Here is a 22,491-nt window from a genome sequence, read left to right on the forward strand (position 1 = left end):
TCATCACGGCGCATGTTGAGTGCAAAGTTTAGAGTTACTGACGCACTTTGTTTTTGTCTGTAGCTTCAGCAATGGCTCAACGTGTTACCCTCCGCAAGCGCAAGTCGTACAACACCACCTCTAACCGCAGACGCGTGATTAAGACTCCCGGAGGCAAACTCGTTTACCACCACCTTAAAAAGCTCGGCTCTGCCCCCAAATGCGGTGACTGCGGTATCGCCCTTCCCGGTGTATGTTGTACAACCTTTGGTGGAGCATACGATATATTCATTATTGAGTGTATAGGTCCCCGCCCTCCGCCCCCGTGAATATGCCACCATCTCCAAGCGCCAGAAGACTGTGCAGCGTGCTTATGGTGGATCAAGATGCGGTGACTGCGTCAAGTCCCGGTAAGCCTTGGTGTCTGCCCTAATGCTCCTCGATCCCGATCTAATATGCTACATAGCATTCTCCGTGCTTTCCTGGTGGAGGAGGCCAAGATTGTGAAGAAGGTTATCAAGTCGCAGGAGAAGACTGCCCGCAAGTAAACACTTGTTGTACTCGGAGGTTTCTTCTATGATTTTATCGCATCCATGTATTCACGATTCCAAAACATTCGCCGATGACGCAGTATGCTGTTAATATGCATTACCAAATCTTGTTGGACTACATCCAGGCGACTTTTCGTCCTCATTGTATCATTGCCTTTGAATTGCAATTGAACGTGAAGAACTTCCGCTATCCCTCGACGTGTCTTTTTCGATTAGCTCAAATTTCGCCAATCAGATGACTGCTATGCAGTCATGGTATACTGAATCTAAGTTGTGTCTTCTCAAAGTTTTCTAGACGCTCAAATTGCAACTAAAGTATAGTGGGCAGGATCTTTGAGTCCCCTCTTTCATTATTGTGCCGTCTTCTTTGACCGGCACCTGTTGTCAATCAGGCCTCGAGTCCCGACGATGTTCCTTTTCTCTCTGCTAATGACTTTTTTTGGTGAATGGTGCATCTGCTGGGTGTCAAAATGATCAACGGTTCTTTGTCTTCATCAATCTAACAGTCGTTGAGTTGGCGATTCACAAATAGCATGTAGATGGAAGCAACTAATAAACAAACAACAGATGATGCACATCCTTCTCGACAGACGACCCTTTCATCAGCATCCTTTCATCAACCATAACCTCCAGAGAGTTATCCTGCCCAACCACCAGCTCCACAGAGGTCCGTCGGTGAAAACTTCGACCCTTGAATGTATTGTTGTCTGAGCCTTCTTCCTTACTTCTTCCCACCTTCACGTTCTCAGGGATATGTCTATCCAACGATGGTCAACTGAAATGCTGGTTATGCTCTCGGCTCATATTGGGCATGAGGATATGTCGGTCACAAATCTTGCGATGACTTGCAAGAGCATCTACAACGCTCTGATTCAAGTTATTCTCGTCGACGAGGTCTGCTACATGGAAAAGATGATGCAGGCAGGCAAGCTTATCTTGACCAACGATAATGGGCGCATTTACCGTATACCGCCCGAGAACCCCGAAAATTTTTACAACACCCTCTTCAAAACCATATTTATCGAGCTCCCGGACGTCGACAAGGATCTTCGATGCCTTAACAGACTCATTGTGCGGGCAAAGAAAGTGGATTTGATCAAGCTTCAATTAAAATCTTATGGATCCCGGCTGCCACCCAGAAGTCGGGCGCGCAAATTGGCGACAATTTTCAACATCTGCGTTGAAAAGGACGCGGATGTAGAGATCAAGGGATATCCGCGCGACTGGGAATATGAACCAGGACCATTTTCACTAATAGTCGTAGAGGAATCTGGGGGGCGTCGCAATTCTCGTCACTTGGACACCAGACGCCGCTCTAGTCAACATTACAGTGTTTCCGTACTCAGTGCAGCAAACCGTCGCCGGAAAACAAATCCATTGATGGCCTTACAGCGTACGCTTGACGTGATTCTACTGGCGAAAGAGTCATTTTCCAGCCAAATAACAGCCTCCTCGACTGTTCCCCCGTCTGTGCTGGTCAGCATGAGGAAGCCAAAATACGAAGTTCCACTTGTAGGCGAACCGAGGGCGACCGGCATAGTTTTTTCAAGCACCATCCCATTCCGAGCTTCATTTGCACGATCCACATTTTCTATGCTCAAAAGTCCACATCTAACCAACTTGGTCTTCTACAACGTCAATCTGTCTGAGTATGAGTGGTCTGTCATTCTAGCGCGTATAGATCTCCCCGCACTATCCAACTTCATCACTGTGGACGAAACAATTGCGTACCCTGACCTACGGAAGTTCCTTGCCAGGCATCCTCGCATCACAGGCCTCAACTTGTCTGGGTGTTTATACCAGAACTCTGAAATCGTGTTCGAGCTACCGATAAAAGGTATAGGCAGAAGGTTCTTGCCTGAGTTGGATTATTTGAAAGGAAAACCTCAGTACCTAACAGCATTTATGCGTGGCGGCGGTGGCCGATTTCCGAAACTGATGGTAGTAGACGTTCGCCTGACAAAGGACAAGGGAGAGAAATTCATAGACGTCGGCAAAAAGGATACACAACGGTTCTTCGAGGCGTTAGCGCGTTTTGGACCTCATAAACTTATTTTGCGCGTCGAGTGCCTCCAGTCGACCAACCTTGTCGGCTGGCTCGCGGATTGGAATGAAAGTCATTCGCGCTTCCGGATACGCCGCCCACGTTCGTTGCCCTCCATTCATAAACTCATCATCGGAGAATCTGGTTTTACTGTACCCCTAGAGCTACTAGAGAAAGTTGCCGCTTCCAATAATGCCGCCAGCAGAGGTCCTCCTGAAGTCGACGACGAAAAAATTGTGAAGACATATTTGTGGAGAAAGTGTCCCAATTTACAGGAAATCACATATAGTTTCATACGCTTCGTCAGTTCTTGTTTTATTCCCTCTTTCGTTGGCTTACAGGTTTTTACGTTTACAGGGAGCGCATTGTACGCTCAAAAGACCAGTGAATTGACCAGGGATTTTGTCACATTAATTTGTGCATGGCAGCTGCAATCGTTATAATAGTTTAAATTTACTAATAGTTATTCTCAAGCCTGTTTTGATATACTTGTAGTTCAACACGACCATTAATACATGTCCAAAGCGTCGCACTAATTAACGTCCCATGTTGATGCCTTGTTGACTCTTTTTGACCTTGAGCTTGAGCGGTCAAGTCATCGGATGACAAATAAGCGCAAAGTGCTAAGCAACGGGATCATTGAACATTCAACGTTGTCAACTGGGACTAGTTTCATCCCTTCACCTGTTATTAATTATCACTTGTGCGCTGCGATTTCACAATCCGCCCCCGTTTCTTGCTTCGTGGTAGAGACCTCTGCACGACCAGACACATTCCCGCCATCACCTCAGGATATCTCACAAAATGGGGATCGCCGACTTGCCTGCGGAGCTGCTTTTTGAAGTAGCATCGCACCTCGATCAATCTGAGGGCCCGGAACAAGCTCGTTTGGCTCTCACTTGCAGGTGGTTTTATACGACTCTTATGCGCGGTGTAGCAGAGTACCAATCTCGTCAGTTTGAGGTTCTACTCCAGCGGGCCGTGATTACACCGTCCCTTCAGGCCTCCCCACTTAGTGCTGTCCAACTTGACAAAGACAGTGCCAACTTGAAGCTATTCGAGAGGCCCTTTAGCGACCTTGTAGTACATGCCACTCACCTAGACGCTGCAGACACTCGAAGCTTGCGGTACATAATTTGCCAGTCGAAGCACCTACAGAGTGTGGAGATTGCGATAATTCAGCCGCTTCGTGACCATCGGCACCTGGCGGCTGTGATGGGAACATGCTTTGGCAAAACAGGACTCCACCTCAGGATAACTGGTAGTTTCAGCGGAGACCAAAGTCCATTCAGCTTCCAATTCCACTCCAATGGTCAATCCATCCAAATTGCATCTCATCCAACAGAAGGTATCCATGCAGTGTCCAGGACTGGAATATGGCCCAATTTTCGGTACTTCTTTCGCCGCTTTTTGGCACTATTTCCAGCTGCGTTACCTTCTACGCCTATTTCAGGAGAGAGCCCTTTAGCTGCACCGACTCCAACTGTAACTTTTACTGTCACTCAGCGCAAACCCAAATTTCACATATCTTCCTTGCCAACCCCTCAATTAGAGTCCCTGCATCTAGACGGCGCACTCTCCCTTCTGCAATCTGTGTATCCGGTCACCCTGAAGGCTTTAAACTCGCAAATGACGAGTCTTACACTCCAGCGAATCTCGTTCAGTATATTCGACTGGAATCAAATCTTACCCTCCATTTCTCTACCTGTGTTAAAGACCTTTACACTGATTGGGGATCTAACTATCGCATTTCCAGATTTACTAATGTTCTTCGAACGTCATCAATCGATCGAGCACCTATATATGACGGATAAAAACCTCATTGGCATGGCAAAAATGCCTCTACATTCCATCTTACCGAACCTCAATACACTAGGTGCCAACTCGGAATACCTTACACCATTTCTTCAGTACAAGCGACTTGGTCATCTCCCTGCATTGCGCTACATACACATTAGTAGCATTAAAACCCCCAACGGTCCATCGATGACGCGATATCCATATCCATGCGACGATCTTTATCCAGTTTATGAACTGATGTCTGACCCACATTTCAGCGACTTATGGGTTACCATTGATGCATTAAGACCGAGTGGGCTCATGGACTGGATTTTATTCTCGAAATTTGCTAATAGAGATGGAAATAGCTTTGTTCACCTTGCAGGCGTCAAAGTTTTGACCGTTAAAAGCCAGGACATGTCCATCTCTGTAGAAGCTACTCAGAAGTTAGAGGAGTGGAAAGATAGTGCCGGTAATCCAGGAGGTATTAGTCAACCTCACCAGGATAATAAGGCTATGGATAGCATATCTGTCATGGAGAACCTTATATGGGTTAAATGTGCGCAGTTGGAGACGCTACAGTTAGGTGTGTAGCTGTTATTATAATTCGGAGTTCCGGAAACTAATCAATTTATGTCCCTAGGGAGAAAAACTAGGGCAAGGAAAAGGCATGCTAGGACAACACCCAGTTAATCAAGTAACAAAGTGTCAGATAGGTATGGGGTCATATTTTACTTTATACGGCAACTCTGTACTCATGGCTCAACCAACCTTGCAAAAAGCTGATGTAACGGACAATTTTGCATTGGTCTACATGTTTGGCAAGTCACCGTCTCTTATTGATACGCATCATGATTGACGTAGATTTAGAGGCTTTAACTGATATGTATCATTTGACTCATACCTTACTGGTCGGGGTATGATTGGACAGTAGTATTTAACAAGGACACGGTATTTGGTTGACAATCTCCTCTTTCAGAATCCTATTGTCAGGACCCAAAAGATTTCCCCTAACCAAGACTCGCTGCCTACGATTCCGTGATAATAGAGGATCATCGAATGGCTAAAATTACAGACCTTCCAACGGAAACGCTCTTGGAGGTTGCCTCCCATCTTGAGGCAGGAATACATCTGGCACATCTTGCCCTTACTTGTCATAGATTTGTCGACATACTCATGCCTCAAGTGTTGGATACCATGGCCATTCACCTGGAAGAGGCGACGTTCCAGAAGAGCATCAAGATATCTCCGCCAATTGACCACCAAATTAGCAGGGAGCCAAGACGTGATATTTTCATTAGGTCATACGGAAAAATTGAAGTTTATGTCCATAAGACGACTTTGGAGCAAATGCGCAGCGTACGTTGTTTGATTTGTCGAGCCAAGGAGATTCGAGATGTGGAATTGTTTGTCGCCGAAAGCTCGAGGGGAACTAACCTCCGGAACCTCATCGAGGGCATGGGTACATGCATTGGAAGGCGTCATCTACGGCTCAGGGTGACCACTGTTCCCAGAAAAAGTGGTATTACAGTGCGAATTTTTCAGCCAAATGTTGTACCTAGCCAAATCACGGCGTCCACAGAGCCGACAACGACCATCCACATCACATCTTCGGTGACATTCACGACACTCGCTCGAGTGACCAACCCTCTACAAATCATGCAACCCGCCAATATTGACAACCAGTCTACACAGCCTTCTCAGTCTGATTCTGTACAGGCACCATCTAATGTCATAGAGGCATCTAGTGCTGTAATCGGAACGCGAAGAAATAGCAGACTTTGGTCATTTCCACTGCCGTCATTTTTTCGCAGAAGGACTACACGTTCACCAAGCTCTCAGAACTCATCCACTACGTCCCAGACAGCTGCGTCGCCTTCAAATGTATTATTCACATCAGCTTCGGACTTGCCACCTTCGGCAGCGGCTGGAATTTCCTCTGGGATCATGCCGTCACCAACCACACACCCAACATCTTCCGCCAGAGAGATACCAATTGAAATTAGGAATAACACGTCGGGTGTAGCGATGAAAGGGCATGCCTCTAATGTTTTCTACGCTGGGGTGCAAAGAGACCCCATATTCTACCACAACTCATTCCCAAAGCCCCTTGTATCGTCTTTATTTATTGACGGCGACACGCCCTTTCACCATGCGGTTTACTCCGCTGTAACGCAAAATGCACTGCGTTCTGGAATAACCAATCTCTCCATACATCGAATGTCTTTCCCACCTAGTAGATGGACTCACATCTTGCCCACTATCGCACTTCCAGCTTTGAAAACTCTGACAATTGGCAACCTTGCCATAGCCTTCGAAGACCTTACGACTTTTCTGCAACGTCATAACACAATTGAAACATTAATTCTGATAGATAATCAACCCATTGACACGGCAGCCAACTTACCTTCAATTAATGGGTCATTTCTCACAAATCTAACGTCACTTACTGCAAACCCTGATTATATTGTGTCGTTCCTCCGAGGTAAAAAGCCAGGTGGCCTCTCTTCACTCGGGCGCTTATGCATACTTAGCCACGGCAATGAGCACCACTATCTTTCGATGCGGTCGATCTATCATTTGTTGTCCACAGACAACTTCAGCGAGTTAGTGTTAGTTCTTGATGACCTGGGTACAAGCTGCTTGCTCGAATGGCTTCTCAGTCCAGAGTCAGGTGCTAAGCAGGAAGATGGGGCATCGGATTGCTTACGCGGCGTTAAAACCTTAATTCTCAACATGGACGACGTGAAATGGGTATCCAGAGAGCTGGTCATAACGTTAAACAATTGGGTGAACGGTTCTTCTAGCGCTGACGGAGTCCTCGCCGTCGGAAACCCACCCATCAAAGGCGTCAAATCATGGGATGTCCGGGAAAATACAGAAACACTCATATGGACCAAGTGCAGACGACTGGAGGCCTTGAAGTTAGGTCAGATGCAGTTTTATTCGTATGAATATACATTACTAATCACAAAGACCTATCTGTAGGAAGGAAGTTGCGCACAAGACCAAGAGAACGACGAGAAGCATAAAACGAGGACATAGCAAGCCTTTAAAAATCAAAGTGAAACTCAATTGAACGCATAAATTCTCGATGCGATGTAGAAATACCGTTAGATTTGCGACAGGTTCATCAGTAAATCGTAGTTGAGGTCGTTCGTAGTCATGATACAAATAGGCTAATTTGACTCCCACACTCGAGTGCCATCTGCAGATCATCTGTTGATATCAGTGAAATTATATCTCCGTCCTCATCCTGATACTTGATGCGAAGCTGAACGCCTGATTGAGCTCGTATGGGATCCAAAATCCTGACTTTGGCCATCAGCTCATCTTGCAACGCACTGAATTCGCTTGTCTTTGACATCCTTATGAGAAAAATATGTGACTGGAAATGGATCTTGATTTTGGTCGTTGAAGAAGGGTGATCCAACGGATTATCTTGTCCTTCGGTTGCATCATTTATTTGCAGAGATGGGATATGAACGCTGAAGTGAGACTGATTTGATGCCTGGGAACGATTATATTCAACTGGTGACCTGAGATTTTCGCCTGCCACGACGTCTGACAATGAGAATGCCTCAGGGATAGGCCTTGGGAGGGAACTGGTGCTTTTCACTCGTCCCAACTTCCGTCGAGCATTGATATCATTGCCATCGACCTTTGTTGTTGTTGTTATAATTTGCCAACTCCGCGACCTGTGCAATCGGCGCTCACTTAGTGGGGTTTGCCTTCCGGAGGGAGGATAAGACGCCTCAGAATAGTCCTCGAGGTCATCACCATCAGAATCCGAAAGCGAGTATTCTCCCCTACTGGTTGAAATATATCCAGTGGAGCTTTCTGAGTGCTCGAACATTTTATGGAGGGCCGAGCGCCTAAAGTTTGCATGGTAGTTAATAGCGTGACGTCGCTCAGGTGGAATGGTTGGTCGAGGAGAATTGGAATTGGGTTGTTCAAAGGTCTCTGGATTAACTCTTAGCATCAAGCTCTTAAAGGTTCCGTGCCAATGCGATCGTTGATACTCATGTCGACATTGCAGAGTAAACGACTCTGGCAAATTGTTTTCAAGCCAAATGATGGTCAGAGGGTAACAAAAATCGTGGGCTGTAGCAATCACTACGCCACAGAAAGTTAAGCACACATCAAACAGAGAACACGAAAATAGCTTACCATCTGTATCACTATCAGAAGTTATCGAAAGAATGTGAACAAGATATATGCGACCTTTGAGCTCCAGCGGGTTGTCATTTTGCCACATCGCACTTGCGTCTGCGTCGGACGGTGCAGCATAGCGTTGTGCAGGATACCTTTTCCGGCCCATCTCCTTGCAAAGTAAAAGGATCTTTTCGAACAGGAAGATCGCATACGGCCTAGAAGTTCCGTTCTTTGTTACGAGGGCGAGATCGTAGGCACGAAGCTCTCCGAAACTGGATGGAGAATGACCTTTCCAATTCCGAACCCTTTTTAAGAGATTATTCAACACTTTAGGCTTTTCTGCACGATATTGGGCGCCATTGGTCCTATCAGCAACACGGCGGGCGACGTCTAAGCCACGCATTAGTTCCTGGTAGTGCATATGAGTATCGGGGGTGAATGTCTTGACAAGCGGCTAATACAGGGTATTGAACGACGACGCTTTTGTGCAGTGCGAAATATCACAAACGAACCTCTAAGAGAGCAGGATACTGACGAATTCGTTGAATTGGCTTGAGAAGGAAACTTTGCAGCTCGGTTTGGACATTGATAATATGGTTAAGAGTCTAGATTGAATGGGTCAAAATTTCGCTGTTATAAAATATTCAGGACTTACTGAAAGGACGTTTTTGTAGGCCGTGACAAGCTCAAGTGTGTTTACATAGTTGATACAGTATTTATCGTATAGCTCGAACCCATCTTCCTTCAAACCAAAATTAGTAGATAGACGAAGAACCAAGCGAAATGTGCACACCTCATTGATAAATTGTTGGCCCCAGGGTTGTACATGAAAAGGTAATTTGGATATAAATTCAAGGCGCATCAGGAATCTTCGTTGAAATTCGAGTAGATCCTTCAGATTCGGAAAAAGTATGCGAGATAATTCTTGGGTAAAAACATTGGTGTTATATAAGGCAAGAGCATACTCCTAGGTGTTTTGAATGTCATCAAGCAAGCATATCGCAGAAAGGCTACTAGCATGACTTACTTGCATGAGCTTCAAGTCTTGAACATACATTTGTTCTGTCGACAATATATTCTGAATGATGGCGTTCCTTACGGAATTATTGTATTCGATGGTATCTAAGCCGCTGAGAGGAGGGTAGGGTGAGGTTGGATCCCCTTTGAAGGCATCTTGTGGCAGGTAGTCGAGAATGGCGTTAACTGTATTGAGTACCTGTCGCAATAGGTTGTTCTAGCCCTCACTAATATTAACGGCTGTCACCAGTTGCACTACATACCTTCAAAAAGTTTTCTGTTGACTTGCGTTCCCAGAAATCCTCTACGCTGAAGATCTCGCATCCTGGGATTTTATCGAGAACTGGTTTGGCGCGAACCTGTAGTGCAAAAATCGAAATGGCGTCCTTCATGGCACGGTCAGAGTTCTGTTCAAAAGGACTTTTTGTGAGTGATGATAGATTGATTTTCACAAAGTCCTCGTCCTCCGGTAGTTGATCGAAAACATAGCATAGTGGGGTCCCTGTTGAAAGAATGTCCCATAGATGCGTCGTAAAGTCCGTAGGCGGGAAAAGGGAAAGATTAGGAAAGTGGTCGGTGAACCCGTTGAGCTTGTGTAGCCTTTGTATAAGAGTATTGGCTATGGCGTCCATATCTTAAAGATACGACGTGGGGAATCACTGTCTTTATAGCGGTGCTTGCCTCAGTCATGGTGGCAGTGATACAAGCATCCGTGACTGTTGCATCGCACAGGTTATGTGACTGCAGTCATGCGTCTTCAAGACAGACTTCGAAGTCACTCGGTCTTACTTCAAATTGAGTCTTACTACTCGATAGCTTCTAAAAGTTATAAGCAAGTCGCTCATCTTCAGTTAAATCGGTTTCAAAGATGTATGCAATTTATATAGGTCGACATGATTGCGCAATGGAGGAAGTCCTTGTAATGTATGTCCGGTACCCCAAGATCCATCCCATCGAACAAAAAAAGAAAAGAGCGTGGTGTCGTGTATACGACAAGAAACGAGACACAATCATCAGACGAACTTGTCGTACTCCGCAGACGCAACCGGGGCTGCGAACGCGGCATACACCCGGGAGGGACCATATGTTGGGGGCCCAGGCGTCAGATTCACGCTCAGTCCTAATGGAGATGGGCTCTGCATTAACGGCGGGGGGCGGTGGCTCCGTTGCAGGCTGCGCGAGACGAACTTGCGCTTTCCAGCGGGGTTACTGCTGCCACTTGAGGAGGTGCTTGTGCTTGTGCTAACGACGCCGCGGACCGAACGTGCGGCGTGCACCTGTGCCCGGCCAGCGCGCAGGCGGGCAGAAGGTGGATTCGCAGCGCGGGATCGGCTTGTCGTCATCCCGCTAGCTGAGGCGTCGTCGCGTGCTGGTGCAGCTTGGGATACACGCGAGTAGCCAACCTGCTGATAGACGCCGCCAGCCTCGCGCGTCGCTGATCCCGGCTGTCGCTGGTTGCGCTCCAAATTGGCGTGGTGTTTAGGGTCGATGGTCTGTTGGTAGTATGTGTACACCATGATATAGTAAATGATGGCTGGTATAAGGGAGAAAAGAAAAACAGAGGCTATCTGGGACCATGAGTGGTTGACCCATGCATAGACACATTCTGATGAGATGAATAGTTAGGGGTGGAAGTACAGAGATAACCAGTCGAGACTCACGTTTGCGGGCATCGCGAGGTCCGATAGGATATGGTGACCCGGGCCACGGTCGGCCACGCTGCGAAAAATAAGACATTGTCTTCAGGAAGAGAATTTTAAACTTGAACACTTACGAATAATGATTTTTCATATCCACGACCTTGAGTAGCTAGCCCGATACACTCCCACATTAACTCCTCCTAAAAAATAGGTCAGTAACCCAAGCAACTCGAGCCACTCGAGTTTAATTTGAACGTACCGCGAGAAGGAAATAAGCGACACCACTTACAACACCAGCGCTTGTGATCAGCAAGGACGCAAGGAAAGTGAGATACAAATAAACGCGAATCAAGCTCAGACGTTGCTGTAGGACATTATCAGTGTCTGAATTAGGGGCACGGGCATTTGTTGTAGAGCATTGATAACCCACCATAGAAACACCAATGATTCCGTACAACTCAATTATGAAAGCGATTGTATACATCACGCCCAGCGCGATGGAGACCTTTGCGAGGTTCTCTGCCGCCTCTGGAGGGAGATGAGCAATGAGTACATACAATAGAATTCAAATGATCGACATATCATACCTGCATCATCAACGATTGCATCTTGGAAAGCATTATGCTACAACAACACATTCAAATGAGATTCATGAACCCAACTGTATCATCAGAATGTACATACGGCTCTGCAAAGGGTATGAGTTACTTTTAATTGTTAAATATCATTAGACTGAGATACTCACGCGAATGCGAATCGTAAACCGTTGAGACCAGCAACTATATAACAACAGAAAGAATGTTTTAATGCCAGCTCACTAGGCACGCTGTCGCAGAAATGGCGTACCGGCGATGACAGGGTTCTTCCAACTAGCCTTGTACAGCTGAGAGACAAACGACTCGGACTTCGGCTTGCTCGGAGTGCGCAAAGGATCTATAGGTCACGATATAAAGATATCATTGGAGACCGTCAATCATCAGCATGGCGAAAACGGTGTCCGCAGAAGAGGAGTAACTTACGTGGAAACCTGTTGTCAACTACAAGAATATTTATAGGTCAACAATAGGTCAATACGCTCAATAGTGTCTGTGTCTACACAAGTAACTCACGCTTAAGCTTAAGAGGAGGAGGGCGAATCATACTGGCTGGCAGTGTGAACGTGGTGGTACCGGACAAAGGAACAAAATCCAGTGATGGGTCCTCATATGTTCTGGAATTTGATGCCGGAGTGTTCGGGGTAAGATTGGGCTCATCAGGAACCAGCACCCCCTTAGGTAAGCAAAAGTTGGCTTACCTCCGAACCTTTTCAACCCTTCTGCACTCACACTATTCTACATTTTTGAACCACAGATATGTAGGTTATGCTTCTTTGAACACATCTGTGGTTTTTTTTTTCAAAAAAATTTTGATCTCAAGAAGTTATAAAGATTTTAATTTTTTTCCTTTTTTTTTAGTCTAACACGTCAGAAATGGTGTTTTCTCGAGTTTGGGAGATTTTCGAAAATTTGACAATGTTCTTTTGGCCGCTTATATAATGGTACACGTGACCACACGTGACAATAAGTCACGCCTAAGTAATACCTCTCAGACTCATTATGGACTTCCAGAGACTACAATTTGACCTCTGAGGTGTAATTCTATTATTGTGGGCATAAAGGCTAGTAGTAAGGATTGTATATGCACATTTATGAATTTTTTTTTTTTAAACTTTTTGTCTGAAACCATTTTCCGTCAACATAACTTTTGATTTTTTTTTCGAGCTGGATTTTGGCCGCTCTTGGCGCCAAGCCCATTGATTACGTAAGGGTGCTGGTTTCTGATGAGCCCAATCTTATATTGCACAGCCCGATGGTTAACCGCAGGCTACACGGCAACGTACAATATTAGGCTGATCCAATGGGCTTGTAAGCACTGCGATTTCCGAGGTGACTTATGAAGAATCTCGAATGCATAATCGTTCAGAACTTGTTATGGACACAAGGAATGGTACCAAAGTAATTATGTAGCACTTCTGTGAGCTGCTGCCCTTCATGTTTTAGATCAAGATTAGAGCAGGCAAGCCGTGAGTCTTTCCTTGACGTGAGTTGCATTCATCTGCATCAAATGAGCGATTTTTTGAAGGCAGATGGAGGCAAAATATGTGCGTTGTGCCATAGAGAGGGTGCATTCGGGTGCACTGCTTTTAGCTTTTTCACAGGCTTTTGCGCAGCAGTAGTAGCCAAATATAGCCAAATAAATTATGCATTGAGCTCTCGGCGTTGACAATGTGGACAGCCTTGCTCTTCACAACCACGACCTACTTATTGCACTGGTGCATTGACTAACACCCCACCGCTCTTCCCACCTGAATTACAATGGATTACAGACCACCACCTCCAGGTACGTTTTGCAATGCATTTTCATAGTGATTTGACCTTGGGAACCTGACGTATTTCAATTACTCAGGTTTGTATCCACTGCGTTGTTGCTATACAAATTCAAGGATCTGAATGCTGATATCGGGCCTTATGACCAGCTGCACCTCCCTCTTCCAACTTTGTGAATAGAGTTTACAGACGGAACCTACGACCGATTGTGGTATCATGTAAGTTTCAAACCCCTTTATCTGGGTATTCAGATGAGACTCATGGTATTGTCTATCCAGTCGGTGCCATCGGTGCCATCTGGGCCCTTGCATCGTGAGTAACCTCCCTTCTCCTACGTTGTGCTGTTATGCTAAAATGCTGTCATTTAGTGGCGTATGTGATCTAAATTGTTAGCTGGTTCGGACATTTGTGCTAAATTGTGATTAAAGATTGGCTTTCTCCGCAATGCTCCTATATACAACGATAGTATGTCATTTGGGCTTTCTTAGGCTTCATTATAACTCTTTTCTCACCCTATCACTGCAGATGGTGCATCGAAAGTTGGAACTTTCTCGATAATAGTTGGAGCATTATACCTCGCTGTCTTTGGTATTGAGGTAAACAATCTCCAAAATTACATCATACATGGTATTCACTGGTCAATTAGGCATTTGGAATTTTTGCTGCATACTCAGTATGTCGTTACTTATTTCACTTGAATGTGTTCCTGAATTGTTTTAGCAAAAAATCCCAATGGTTCGCATGTATGCCTACCTATCAGCTCTCGTCACGTTGATCGTCATGGTTGCTGGTATGATCCAAATCGTCATTCACTTTACCCTCAAGGTATGCGGTCGATGTCATATATATAGTCCGCTTCTCTGACAATTTCGAAGAGTGAAATCATCAACGTTTGTACCAATTTCAATGAGGGAGACACTGTCTTCTACGTGAGTTATTTTCTGATATCATTAATAGCAAAGGTATTCACCAGTTGCAGGGGAGCATCTTCGGACCTGTCCGTAGTGGTACTCTTACCAGAGAAGATGCCCAGAACTGTAAGTACATCTACGTGTAAAATTTTGCTGTATTGATCCTCATGTTTCGATCTAGGGTGCAACAGGTCCTGGAACCGTGGTTCCTGGTCCAACATCCTCTCATTCCTGCTGGTATCTGGTTCGTTGAGTTTCTTGTCATAACTTTGGCCCTCATATTGACCAAATTTCTAGCGATTGCTGGCTTCTTCACGGTCGTTGTGTTCAGCTACTTGCGCCAAGTTCTTGACCCCGCACACCCAGCCAATGTCGTTCGCGAACCAGCTACATACCGCACGGGCAACTACCCTACGCACTACAACCCCCCTTACAACCCCAATGCACCTGGATATTACCCCTCGTACCCAGCTCCCGCCGGCCCGCCACCGAACTTCAACAATAACGACGCATTTGTACCTCCTTATGAGAATGACAATAAGCCGCCTGGTTATGTCCGCGGAGAGAATTTCAAAGGCGAACTTGCGGAGCAACAGAAGGGCACTGGTGGTTATCAGTGGACGTTGGAGGGACCCAGCGAGAGAGACGTGACGAGCCAACCGACACCTAATCCTTTCAGATAAATGACCGTTCTTGTATTGATGGACACGACACGCTCATATGTTGTACTTTGTGAGGATTTAATGACTTGTATTGTAGTATATCATACCGTACCGTATAAAAGATTGGAATGGACTTGCTTATGCTCATGGTACCATCGATTTCTATTCTAATTTCGAGTGATGGAATGCGTTCTTAATTGTGATGTGGTGAACGATATGTTCCTTCCTTCGTCTTCGAATTCATGTGGTCACGATCCTTGCAGCATCGCAAAATAATTTGCCGCTTGGAGGATCGAAACGTTAGGTCAGCGTTACTTGTACGGTGGACGAATTAGCTGAACAGTGATTTGATGGATTACTAATTAGTGGCACATGCGCAGTCCTTGCGCGTCGCGAAAAGCCCCTAAATATATAGCTCTAAATAAAGACGTCTAGGTATAGCGCACACAGTCTAAATGAGTCGGATTTATTTGGAATCGAAACATGTTATATAATATTTTACACTGGAAATTTAACTTCTACTAACTTTCTTTCCCCAACCAGTGAGGTGAAAACCGTTTACACGCCCCAGTCAAATAAATCATCTCTAAACCCATACGCACGCATCAATGACTCCTCTAATGGAGCAAGTCTGCACTTCCTTTCGCTCGAAGATATTTTCTCCAAAAGACCACCTAAATACTGTACGTCCTGAGGATCCTGTTCGTCGATCCAATTAGGGTTTGTGTATGTGACATCAAAGTGTAAAGGAGGGAGAGCTACGGTTAAGACGATCAGTAATTATTCCCATTCAGCATATCAAACATACCATTCAATAATGCTGACGCTAATAAAGAAGAGGCTTCTCCACGTGGCCCCAAAAAATGGCCTGCCCGTTTACAATCTCCTTTTTCTTGAAGTTTTATTCTGGACTCTACCATTGCGATTATGAGTTTGATTGGAAAGGATACAACTCCCCTGTACCAAAAGCTGGTCAGATAAGGAAGATGTTCCTTTTGATCCTCTTGACTGAGATTTGGATCAACGGTGAGGAGTTCCATCATGCGACCGGGAAGAGGCGACCTGTCAGGGGGTGCTGATAACAATGTCAACAGCTCGATGGAACTGGTATGTGCTAACTGACGGAGCATATCCACAAATTCGTCATTATAGCTATTTTGGCGACCCACTGATTGAATGAAAATTTCCGAAAGGTTGAACGACGACCGCTCGGATAAGTTGAGGAATGCAGATGTCCAGCTTTCAACTCCGTCCAGGACAAGGTTGAAGTAAGAGAGGTTGAAGTCGGCCTTTTTCAAGGATGGGGTGTTTAGGTAGCTCAGGAACCTAGCGCAAGTAAAATTGTCTGAGGTAATCTTCAAGTTCTCCAGATGTCGAAGATAGATAGTCGGTTGCAAATTTTCTACGGGGAATGAGCCGATGAGATTGCAATCTAGGGTTCTCAACGAAACGCATAATGATAAACTGCTGAGAGAAAGCCGAAATTCATCCAATATGGTTCCCAATATCCCAATAGGCTGATTCAAGCCGCTCCGAACGACAGTTTGTAAGTACACCAAGTTTGCCCAATTAACCGACAGATTCGTCGGGGTTCCAAGGCCCGCTCGAAGGTATTGAAGTTTAATCGCGTCGTCAAAATCCCACCGAAGGTGAGGGGGAGGAGGTTTCAAACTTCTGAGGTTAACCTGGAGAGTCTTCAGCAGTGGGAAACGTGGACGCGTCATTTGAGATAATGCCACCGAAAGGCCAGTGAATGGTTGACAATAAAGCTTTTCCCATCGGCGGCAGCTTTTAGCAATCATAAGGAAATAGTTTACAGGCGGCTCCCATCCCACCTCAGACCTTGAAAGTATGGTGGTGATTCGAAGGTCCAAAGGACAGTTTTGGCTTCGTTTAATCCAATCTTGAAGCAGTTGCTTCTGAGTGAGAAAGCGACTTGGCGAAAGAGAAATCCTGACTTGGCGCCAAAGTCGAGGAGTGGACTGGAGTGGACCACGCAAGCTCCCTCCAGGCTTTGCAAACGCTTCCAATTAAGAATTGAACCGGAGGGAGTGGGTGGAAAAGGTCGGTCTCTAGATTGCGGACGTCTTCACATGCCATAATAAAAATATCGGACACGATGTCGATAGGAAGGGCTGATAGGATAGGTTTTGTGTCGTATTGAACAGCAGTGTGGCTGGTAGTTGAGTGCGACTCGCTGAAATCACTTTCTAAGCCGTCGGATATAGCATTCAAATTATCGCCATTAGCGACCATCGATTCTGCTTGATCGTCCATCCGACGTGAAACTAAAGTCGGTATTCAAAGCTGAGCGCTGAAGTCCCTTAGATTTACTTTATCGGAGTTGGGGGACGATCAAAAATAGTACACCGCGCCGGTGACGTTGTGCCTCAGGGGGTGACTGATTTAGAGCATGAGCATGATGACGTTGGAAATGGGGAAACATCCATCGTAGTTTTGAATGCAAAATTGCCTTTGTTTGCTGTTGAGAGCTACCCTTAATACCTCTCCAGGCTTTGATCGTGATTCAGTGATGATAGAATCAACAGTGATATTGATAAAGTTTTATCGAGGGTCCCAATGGGCGAAGCAGTATTAAACGGCTCCAAAATGCTACAGCGCGGGGATGTTCTCCGCCTGAGCTCTGTGATGATTCAAAGCTATTATTTAAATGGGCAAAGAACTGTAGGGGGTTGTGTTTCGAGTGTAGTTGTTTTGGAAGAGATTGATATCGTTAATAAGCGACAAAGCATTACGCGTATCTGCGTATCATCATGGCAATCAGCTTCGAAGCGTACCTTCGTTGAAGTCCAATCGGGGTTTCAACAGAATCCGGCAGGGCGGCATTTTTGCAGGCCGAAAGAATACTTGCGGTTGTAAACTCTCATAGTAACTCAATTACCCTTGAAATTCACCAGCCTTTGGTTAGAGTAGTATAATTTAGATAATTTTCCTAGAGGGTGATGCAATGCCTTGTTCTTTGTTAATATTTTGACGTAGCACCATGCTCTGAATATCAATGACCCGCCGCTGCACATGCAACGCCCACTATCGCAGATACTATTCCCCGTTAACTAACAAACTCAGCGGAAGTTTACTTTTAAAGACGACACATGCCTGATTCCATTGTGCTTGTACCGCTGTGAGGAAAGACCTGTGGCGCATGGTTGATTGAAAATGGTATCTTAGGTATCGCATGACCTTCAGAGCACAAGTCGTCGCTATTCTTAGACGCGGAATCGCAAGTTTGAGAGCGTCTTCGGTCGATAAATTTGCGATAGACATGAAAAATGGCTATAGTTGAAATCATGAATTTCATTGCCATCAACCAATTCTCAGTTAGTATTAGTGCCGCACATTCACGATCTCTTGCCCATCGTGGGACTGAACCATAAGCTCGTGCATAAAAAGGAGAAGTACATTCAAGAACTAAGCACTTATCCCCCACCTCCATCACCATAACGCTTCAGTTCAAACTAGAAAACGATGCATTTTTATCTGCTCGCCACCATTCTTGTTAGCTGCAGTACGTATAGTTATTTGCTCCATCTTATAAAAAACTTGGCCATCTAATGTAACCATTCACGTATTAGTGTCAGCCTTTGTGTCTTCCAGTCCTATTGCCGAGCTAGCACAGTTTGACTCGACTCTTGTAAGTATAGTGATCCTGATACATGTTTTTATCTCATTAAAGTACTGCCCATACAGCCACGAGAGATTGCCTCCCCTGGAATTGCTCGTGAGGCCAAGGAAGCATGCTCTATTAACCAAGGCACTTGCTTCTAGTGGTGTTACAGTCCTTAATGAGCATAATTGCGGGATATTCTGTCTCTTGGTGCATTGAGAAGGATTGGGGTTGCTTATAGTAATGAGCTTATACAACGTTATACTACCAGTGAAACACTTCTCCAATGCCTACTGCTGCTTAAATCCTTTGACTTTTGAGTGAATGAAACCTAAAAGTAGAATTTTATCTTTTCGATGATTAAATACAGCTTGTAGAGCAATGAATGACTTTGGAAACTACTTTGCTGCAAGATTATATTGTGAGTTTCAACGAAAGCTGTCATTGATGAGATAGACATATACTTTCCGTGGTTAAGAAGATACCCAGATTAGATGCATATTCGCTCTGACTTTTTCAACGTAGATTGAAAGATACCCGGAAGATGTCGCCGGATCGGCAATCCGTTCGGAAGTCGAGGTTGAGCCCTACATCCAAACGCTGGATGGGAATAAGATAGCTTACCTGGTATTTGGATCTTCTTATTACTGGATCTACCAGACTTTGTTTATATCCGTAGAACATCGATGTGTAGATGAACTTGATAATTGTCTCTTAATTTCCCCAGAATTTTTTTCCATCCTAAACCATAGCTCCGTAGGCCAACCGGGCGATATGGTAGCAGTATTTTAATCTTCTTGCTGGGTCTAAATAAACCAGATGATGGATATATGTCAGAACAAATTACTTGCACTTAACAGATAGCATTAACATCCAAAGCGTCTACTATGGTAATGTGAGTAAAGTCAAATCGAATTAACGAGCGCTTATCAAAGGGACAGCCGTGTGAGCGGCTTACTAAACACTGGACTTGGCAAATCTTTGATCGTGGTTTGACAATTCGATTGGCATTTATTTGCCTGAGTAACCAATAGTAATCGTGTTGAGCTTCAGAGTCAGATGTAGAGGAACCGGGCCCTTTTAAGAATACTGTTTATAGCAGTAGTTGCTACTAGATCATGAAAAGAGATCATTGAAAACCTCGGACTCTGAACGGGTATTTAATGAAAACAAAAATACAAATGCACCCAACATGATAACAGATCGCAGTACGGAGACAGGCTACAGAGAGACAGGAGACGTTTGATAACGGTAAACAAGTAAACAATATAAACAGTACAGCAGAAGTTGGTCCATTATTCAGAAAATCCTCGACTTATGGTTGGACTACGTTTTGATCGGGTCATCCTCAAAGGGCCAAGAGGATCATAATGTCGGTCTTCTCCATCCAAAAACAAGGATGATTTTTCACTATTCGCGTTTCTCGACACAGCTGATAAATGGCTGGGTGATGTACTCGCGCCAGGTGATTCGACTGTGCCAGGCGACGTGCGTGCACCAAGCGATGTCAGTACGCCAGACGATGTGAGTGTACCAGGCGACGTGAGTGTGCCAGGCGACGTGATTGTACCAGGGGAGGTGATTGAGGTGAGGGTTCCAGGGAATGTACCCCCACCAGCTGTCCTGCTGAGAAGATCGCTATCGGATGGGGAGTATTCCTGAGGGTAGCTAGGGGGCCGTTCAAACAGAGTCCTCCGATTGCGGAGCCAACTCGGTTGAGGAATCTGAATTTTCGTTCTCAAAGTTGCCTCATTTCGGGATCCTTGATATCCAGCTTGAGAGAGCCTAAATGGGTACACCTGTTGATCTGCGGGGCTCTGCCCAAGCTCCGAGTTTCCCTCTGCCCAGCGCGATAAGACAGGTGAAGCCACCTGTTCATTGGCCTTGGAACGCCGTCGAGACAAAACGTACAATCCGACTGCCGCTAGAAAAGCCCCCAAGAACAATGTGGCAAAACTTGCCCCTACAGCAACCGGAACTTTAACATTATGACTAAAGCATAATCAGAGATATGCCAAACTGAAATAGATTGTTCTGACCTAACAGTCACATTGCCGGCAAGGCATGCACTAGACACGCCGCTCCCTGCATGAAGAGGCCCGTTCGACCATAGCGCTCCCTTTGAATCCGCCAAACTGATGAAGAACGGAGATGCCCAGCTAAGGCTGACAGTCCAATTGATGGGCTGCATGTTCTGTGACGTGATGTTATAAGGAGGGTGGAGAGCCGGCGCAACCTAAAAAAATGATGTCAAACATGGCACAAAAGATACCATTAGAGGTTAAACTGACTGTTAAGGTGAATGGGGGACTCCCCGAGGTCGGGGTCACAGATATATCTGTACACTAATGACGTGAGCTATCTATCAGAGATAGTTTTAAACGTCAAATGACCATAACACTCACCTGGTCTATGAACCCGTATTGGGATAAGTTCCCGTTGCTCACTAACGCAGAGACCTCTAGTTGTGGGGAAAAAGTCACGTTTGTGCATGTAGGTGGTGAACTCGGGGCGATGACGGTGTACCTGTCCTGGCAGCCGCCAGTGTTTCCGAAATTATCAAACTACAAGATGTTCATATTAAAACAAAGTAGTATGAAGATAATATGGGCAATCCAACCATGCATATCTGGTACTATGGTGATGAATCAGAACCGGAGACCATCAACTGCGCAGGTCTTAATTACTTACTATAGTTCCTGGAGCAAATGGAACCGTCCAGTCCTATTGATATATATGAACAATGAACTCGCTAAGTGTAACGTGTAGCACCTACGAAGCTAAGTTGACTTCCGGCTGGAATGATAAAAGGTTGGATAAAGTTTCTGTATTATCATTAGCCGAGTTGAGTATTAGTACAATGATTTGAAAACCTACGATGTGTATACATGAAGAAAATATGGAGCGCTTGGGTTAGGCCTTGATAAACAAAAGGTTAAAAAAATGTTCGTTTTAACAGAAATTGATTGTATAAGAGGATTACCCAGTCGCAGAGCTTCGAGACCATGTGATATGAAGGGTCTCGCATTGTTCTGGACAGAGTAACATTAGATATGAGCTTATTCGCTTGTTTGTGAGTAATGAGAATTTACCTGTTACGGTCACAGGAAATGGCGCGGTTGGATCGCCCCAAGAGAAGAGAAACGACTAGAATTTCGTGTCAGCCAGGAGGACCACTGAGGCCAAAGTAGGGAGAAGGTTACACTACCAGTGGTAAGTTAGGTGTAACGAATGTTGACTGAACGACAGATACTCCTGTGGCCACCCACAAAGCAAGCCAAAACACAGCGCCTGCCATCGTGACAAGGGTTCTAGGTTGAGCAACAGCAAGCCTGGTCAGCTAATCAAGTGGCCAGAAATTCTGCCCTGCGACTTACCTCACTGCGTGAATGGAGAATCCGACCAGCGATCAATCTCCTTGTGAAGCAAACGAAACTGAAGTCTATTCAGCAATACCAATGAATGAGGGACAACGACTGCGCCAGAGTCATGAGAAGAAAAGGAATCGGAAGAGGTGAGGCGTGTGGGGAAAGTGGTGTTTACATTGTTTCATTCCAACGTTGGCTCTATATCACAAGTGCAATCCCAAATAGACACACTTGTCGTTTGTGAGAATCCGAAAAATTTGATTGACCTCCTTATATATTGATCAATAGATGATGAAGGTCGATATGTGTTGGTTACTAAGTTTCTTTGGGTAGACAGGATCCCGCTTGTTAGTCGTAATTATTCCAGAATCTGCCCAATAGCGGACAGGTATCG

General features: G+C 45.3%; 10 protein-coding genes across 10 annotated transcripts; 5 read left to right on the forward strand and 5 right to left on the reverse strand.

The window, feature by feature from the left end:
- Positions 1 to 71: 71 nt before the first annotated feature.
- On the forward strand, positions 72 to 527 carry JR316_0013012 (60S ribosomal protein L34A; the record flags this gene model as incomplete). Its single annotated transcript, XM_047898627.1, has 3 exons — positions 72 to 230; positions 286 to 389; positions 446 to 527. The coding sequence occupies 3 exons, from the start codon at positions 72 to 74 to the stop codon at positions 525 to 527; spliced, it is 345 nt and encodes a 114-aa protein (XP_047742175.1).
- A 756-nt stretch (positions 528 to 1,283) lies between these two features.
- Positions 1,284 to 3,017, forward strand: JR316_0013013 (uncharacterized protein; the record flags this gene model as incomplete). The annotated part of the gene is made up of 1 exon (XM_047898628.1): positions 1,284 to 3,017. One exon carries the CDS (start codon positions 1,284 to 1,286, stop codon positions 3,015 to 3,017), a length of 1,734 nt encoding a protein of 577 aa, XP_047742176.1.
- A 361-nt stretch (positions 3,018 to 3,378) lies between these two features.
- JR316_0013014 (uncharacterized protein) lies at positions 3,379 to 4,947 on the forward strand (the record flags this gene model as incomplete). Its single annotated transcript, XM_047898629.1, has 1 exon — positions 3,379 to 4,947. The coding sequence occupies one exon, from the start codon at positions 3,379 to 3,381 to the stop codon at positions 4,945 to 4,947; it is 1,569 nt and encodes a 522-aa protein (XP_047742177.1).
- Positions 4,948 to 5,412: 465 nt separating this feature from the next.
- JR316_0013015 (uncharacterized protein) lies at positions 5,413 to 7,385 on the forward strand (the record flags this gene model as incomplete). The annotated part of the gene is made up of 2 exons (XM_047898630.1): positions 5,413 to 7,282; positions 7,342 to 7,385. 2 exons carry the CDS (start codon positions 5,413 to 5,415, stop codon positions 7,383 to 7,385), a joined length of 1,914 nt encoding a protein of 637 aa, XP_047742178.1.
- A 131-nt stretch (positions 7,386 to 7,516) lies between these two features.
- JR316_0013016 (Rho guanine nucleotide exchange factor scd1) lies at positions 7,517 to 10,157 on the reverse strand (the record flags this gene model as incomplete). The annotated part of the gene is made up of 7 exons (XM_047898631.1): positions 7,517 to 8,469; positions 8,524 to 8,962; positions 9,021 to 9,113; positions 9,164 to 9,250; positions 9,302 to 9,475; positions 9,536 to 9,724; positions 9,789 to 10,157. 7 exons carry the CDS (start codon positions 10,155 to 10,157, stop codon positions 7,517 to 7,519), a joined length of 2,304 nt encoding a protein of 767 aa, XP_047742179.1.
- Positions 10,158 to 10,538: 381 nt separating this feature from the next.
- Positions 10,539 to 12,305, reverse strand: JR316_0013017 (uncharacterized protein; the record flags this gene model as incomplete). The annotated part of the gene is made up of 11 exons (XM_047898632.1): positions 10,539 to 11,131; positions 11,187 to 11,244; positions 11,300 to 11,365; positions 11,425 to 11,529; positions 11,596 to 11,693; positions 11,753 to 11,773; positions 11,846 to 11,853; positions 11,911 to 11,944; positions 12,012 to 12,098; positions 12,185 to 12,202; positions 12,275 to 12,305. The coding sequence occupies 11 exons, from the start codon at positions 12,303 to 12,305 to the stop codon at positions 10,539 to 10,541; spliced, it is 1,119 nt and encodes a 372-aa protein (XP_047742180.1).
- A 1,214-nt stretch (positions 12,306 to 13,519) lies between these two features.
- On the forward strand, positions 13,520 to 15,125 carry JR316_0013018 (uncharacterized protein; the record flags this gene model as incomplete). The annotated part of the gene is made up of 10 exons (XM_047898633.1): positions 13,520 to 13,544; positions 13,721 to 13,749; positions 13,960 to 13,996; positions 14,057 to 14,127; positions 14,178 to 14,204; positions 14,252 to 14,356; positions 14,407 to 14,460; positions 14,511 to 14,568; positions 14,624 to 14,686; positions 14,740 to 15,125. 10 exons carry the CDS (start codon positions 13,520 to 13,522, stop codon positions 15,123 to 15,125), a joined length of 855 nt encoding a protein of 284 aa, XP_047742181.1.
- A 537-nt stretch (positions 15,126 to 15,662) lies between these two features.
- Positions 15,663 to 16,828, reverse strand: JR316_0013019 (uncharacterized protein; the record flags this gene model as incomplete). The annotated part of the gene is made up of 2 exons (XM_047898634.1): positions 15,663 to 15,862; positions 15,913 to 16,828. 2 exons carry the CDS (start codon positions 16,826 to 16,828, stop codon positions 15,663 to 15,665), a joined length of 1,116 nt encoding a protein of 371 aa, XP_047742182.1.
- A 169-nt stretch (positions 16,829 to 16,997) lies between these two features.
- Positions 16,998 to 17,381, reverse strand: JR316_0013020 (uncharacterized protein; the record flags this gene model as incomplete). Its single annotated transcript, XM_047898635.1, has 1 exon — positions 16,998 to 17,381. One exon carries the CDS (start codon positions 17,379 to 17,381, stop codon positions 16,998 to 17,000), a length of 384 nt encoding a protein of 127 aa, XP_047742183.1.
- A 2,643-nt stretch (positions 17,382 to 20,024) lies between these two features.
- Positions 20,025 to 22,027, reverse strand: JR316_0013021 (uncharacterized protein; the record flags this gene model as incomplete). The annotated part of the gene is made up of 10 exons (XM_047898636.1): positions 20,025 to 20,721; positions 20,769 to 20,965; positions 21,021 to 21,074; positions 21,135 to 21,293; positions 21,421 to 21,453; positions 21,506 to 21,554; positions 21,607 to 21,648; positions 21,713 to 21,761; positions 21,822 to 21,876; positions 21,938 to 22,027. 10 exons carry the CDS (start codon positions 22,025 to 22,027, stop codon positions 20,025 to 20,027), a joined length of 1,425 nt encoding a protein of 474 aa, XP_047742184.1.
- Between the last annotated feature and the right edge of the window lie 464 nt (positions 22,028 to 22,491).

The sequence above is a fragment of the Psilocybe cubensis genome, chromosome 13, assembly GCF_017499595.1.
Source record: "Psilocybe cubensis strain MGC-MH-2018 chromosome 13, whole genome shotgun sequence".
Lineage (NCBI taxonomy): Eukaryota > Fungi > Basidiomycota > Agaricomycetes > Agaricales > Agrocybaceae > Psilocybe > Psilocybe cubensis.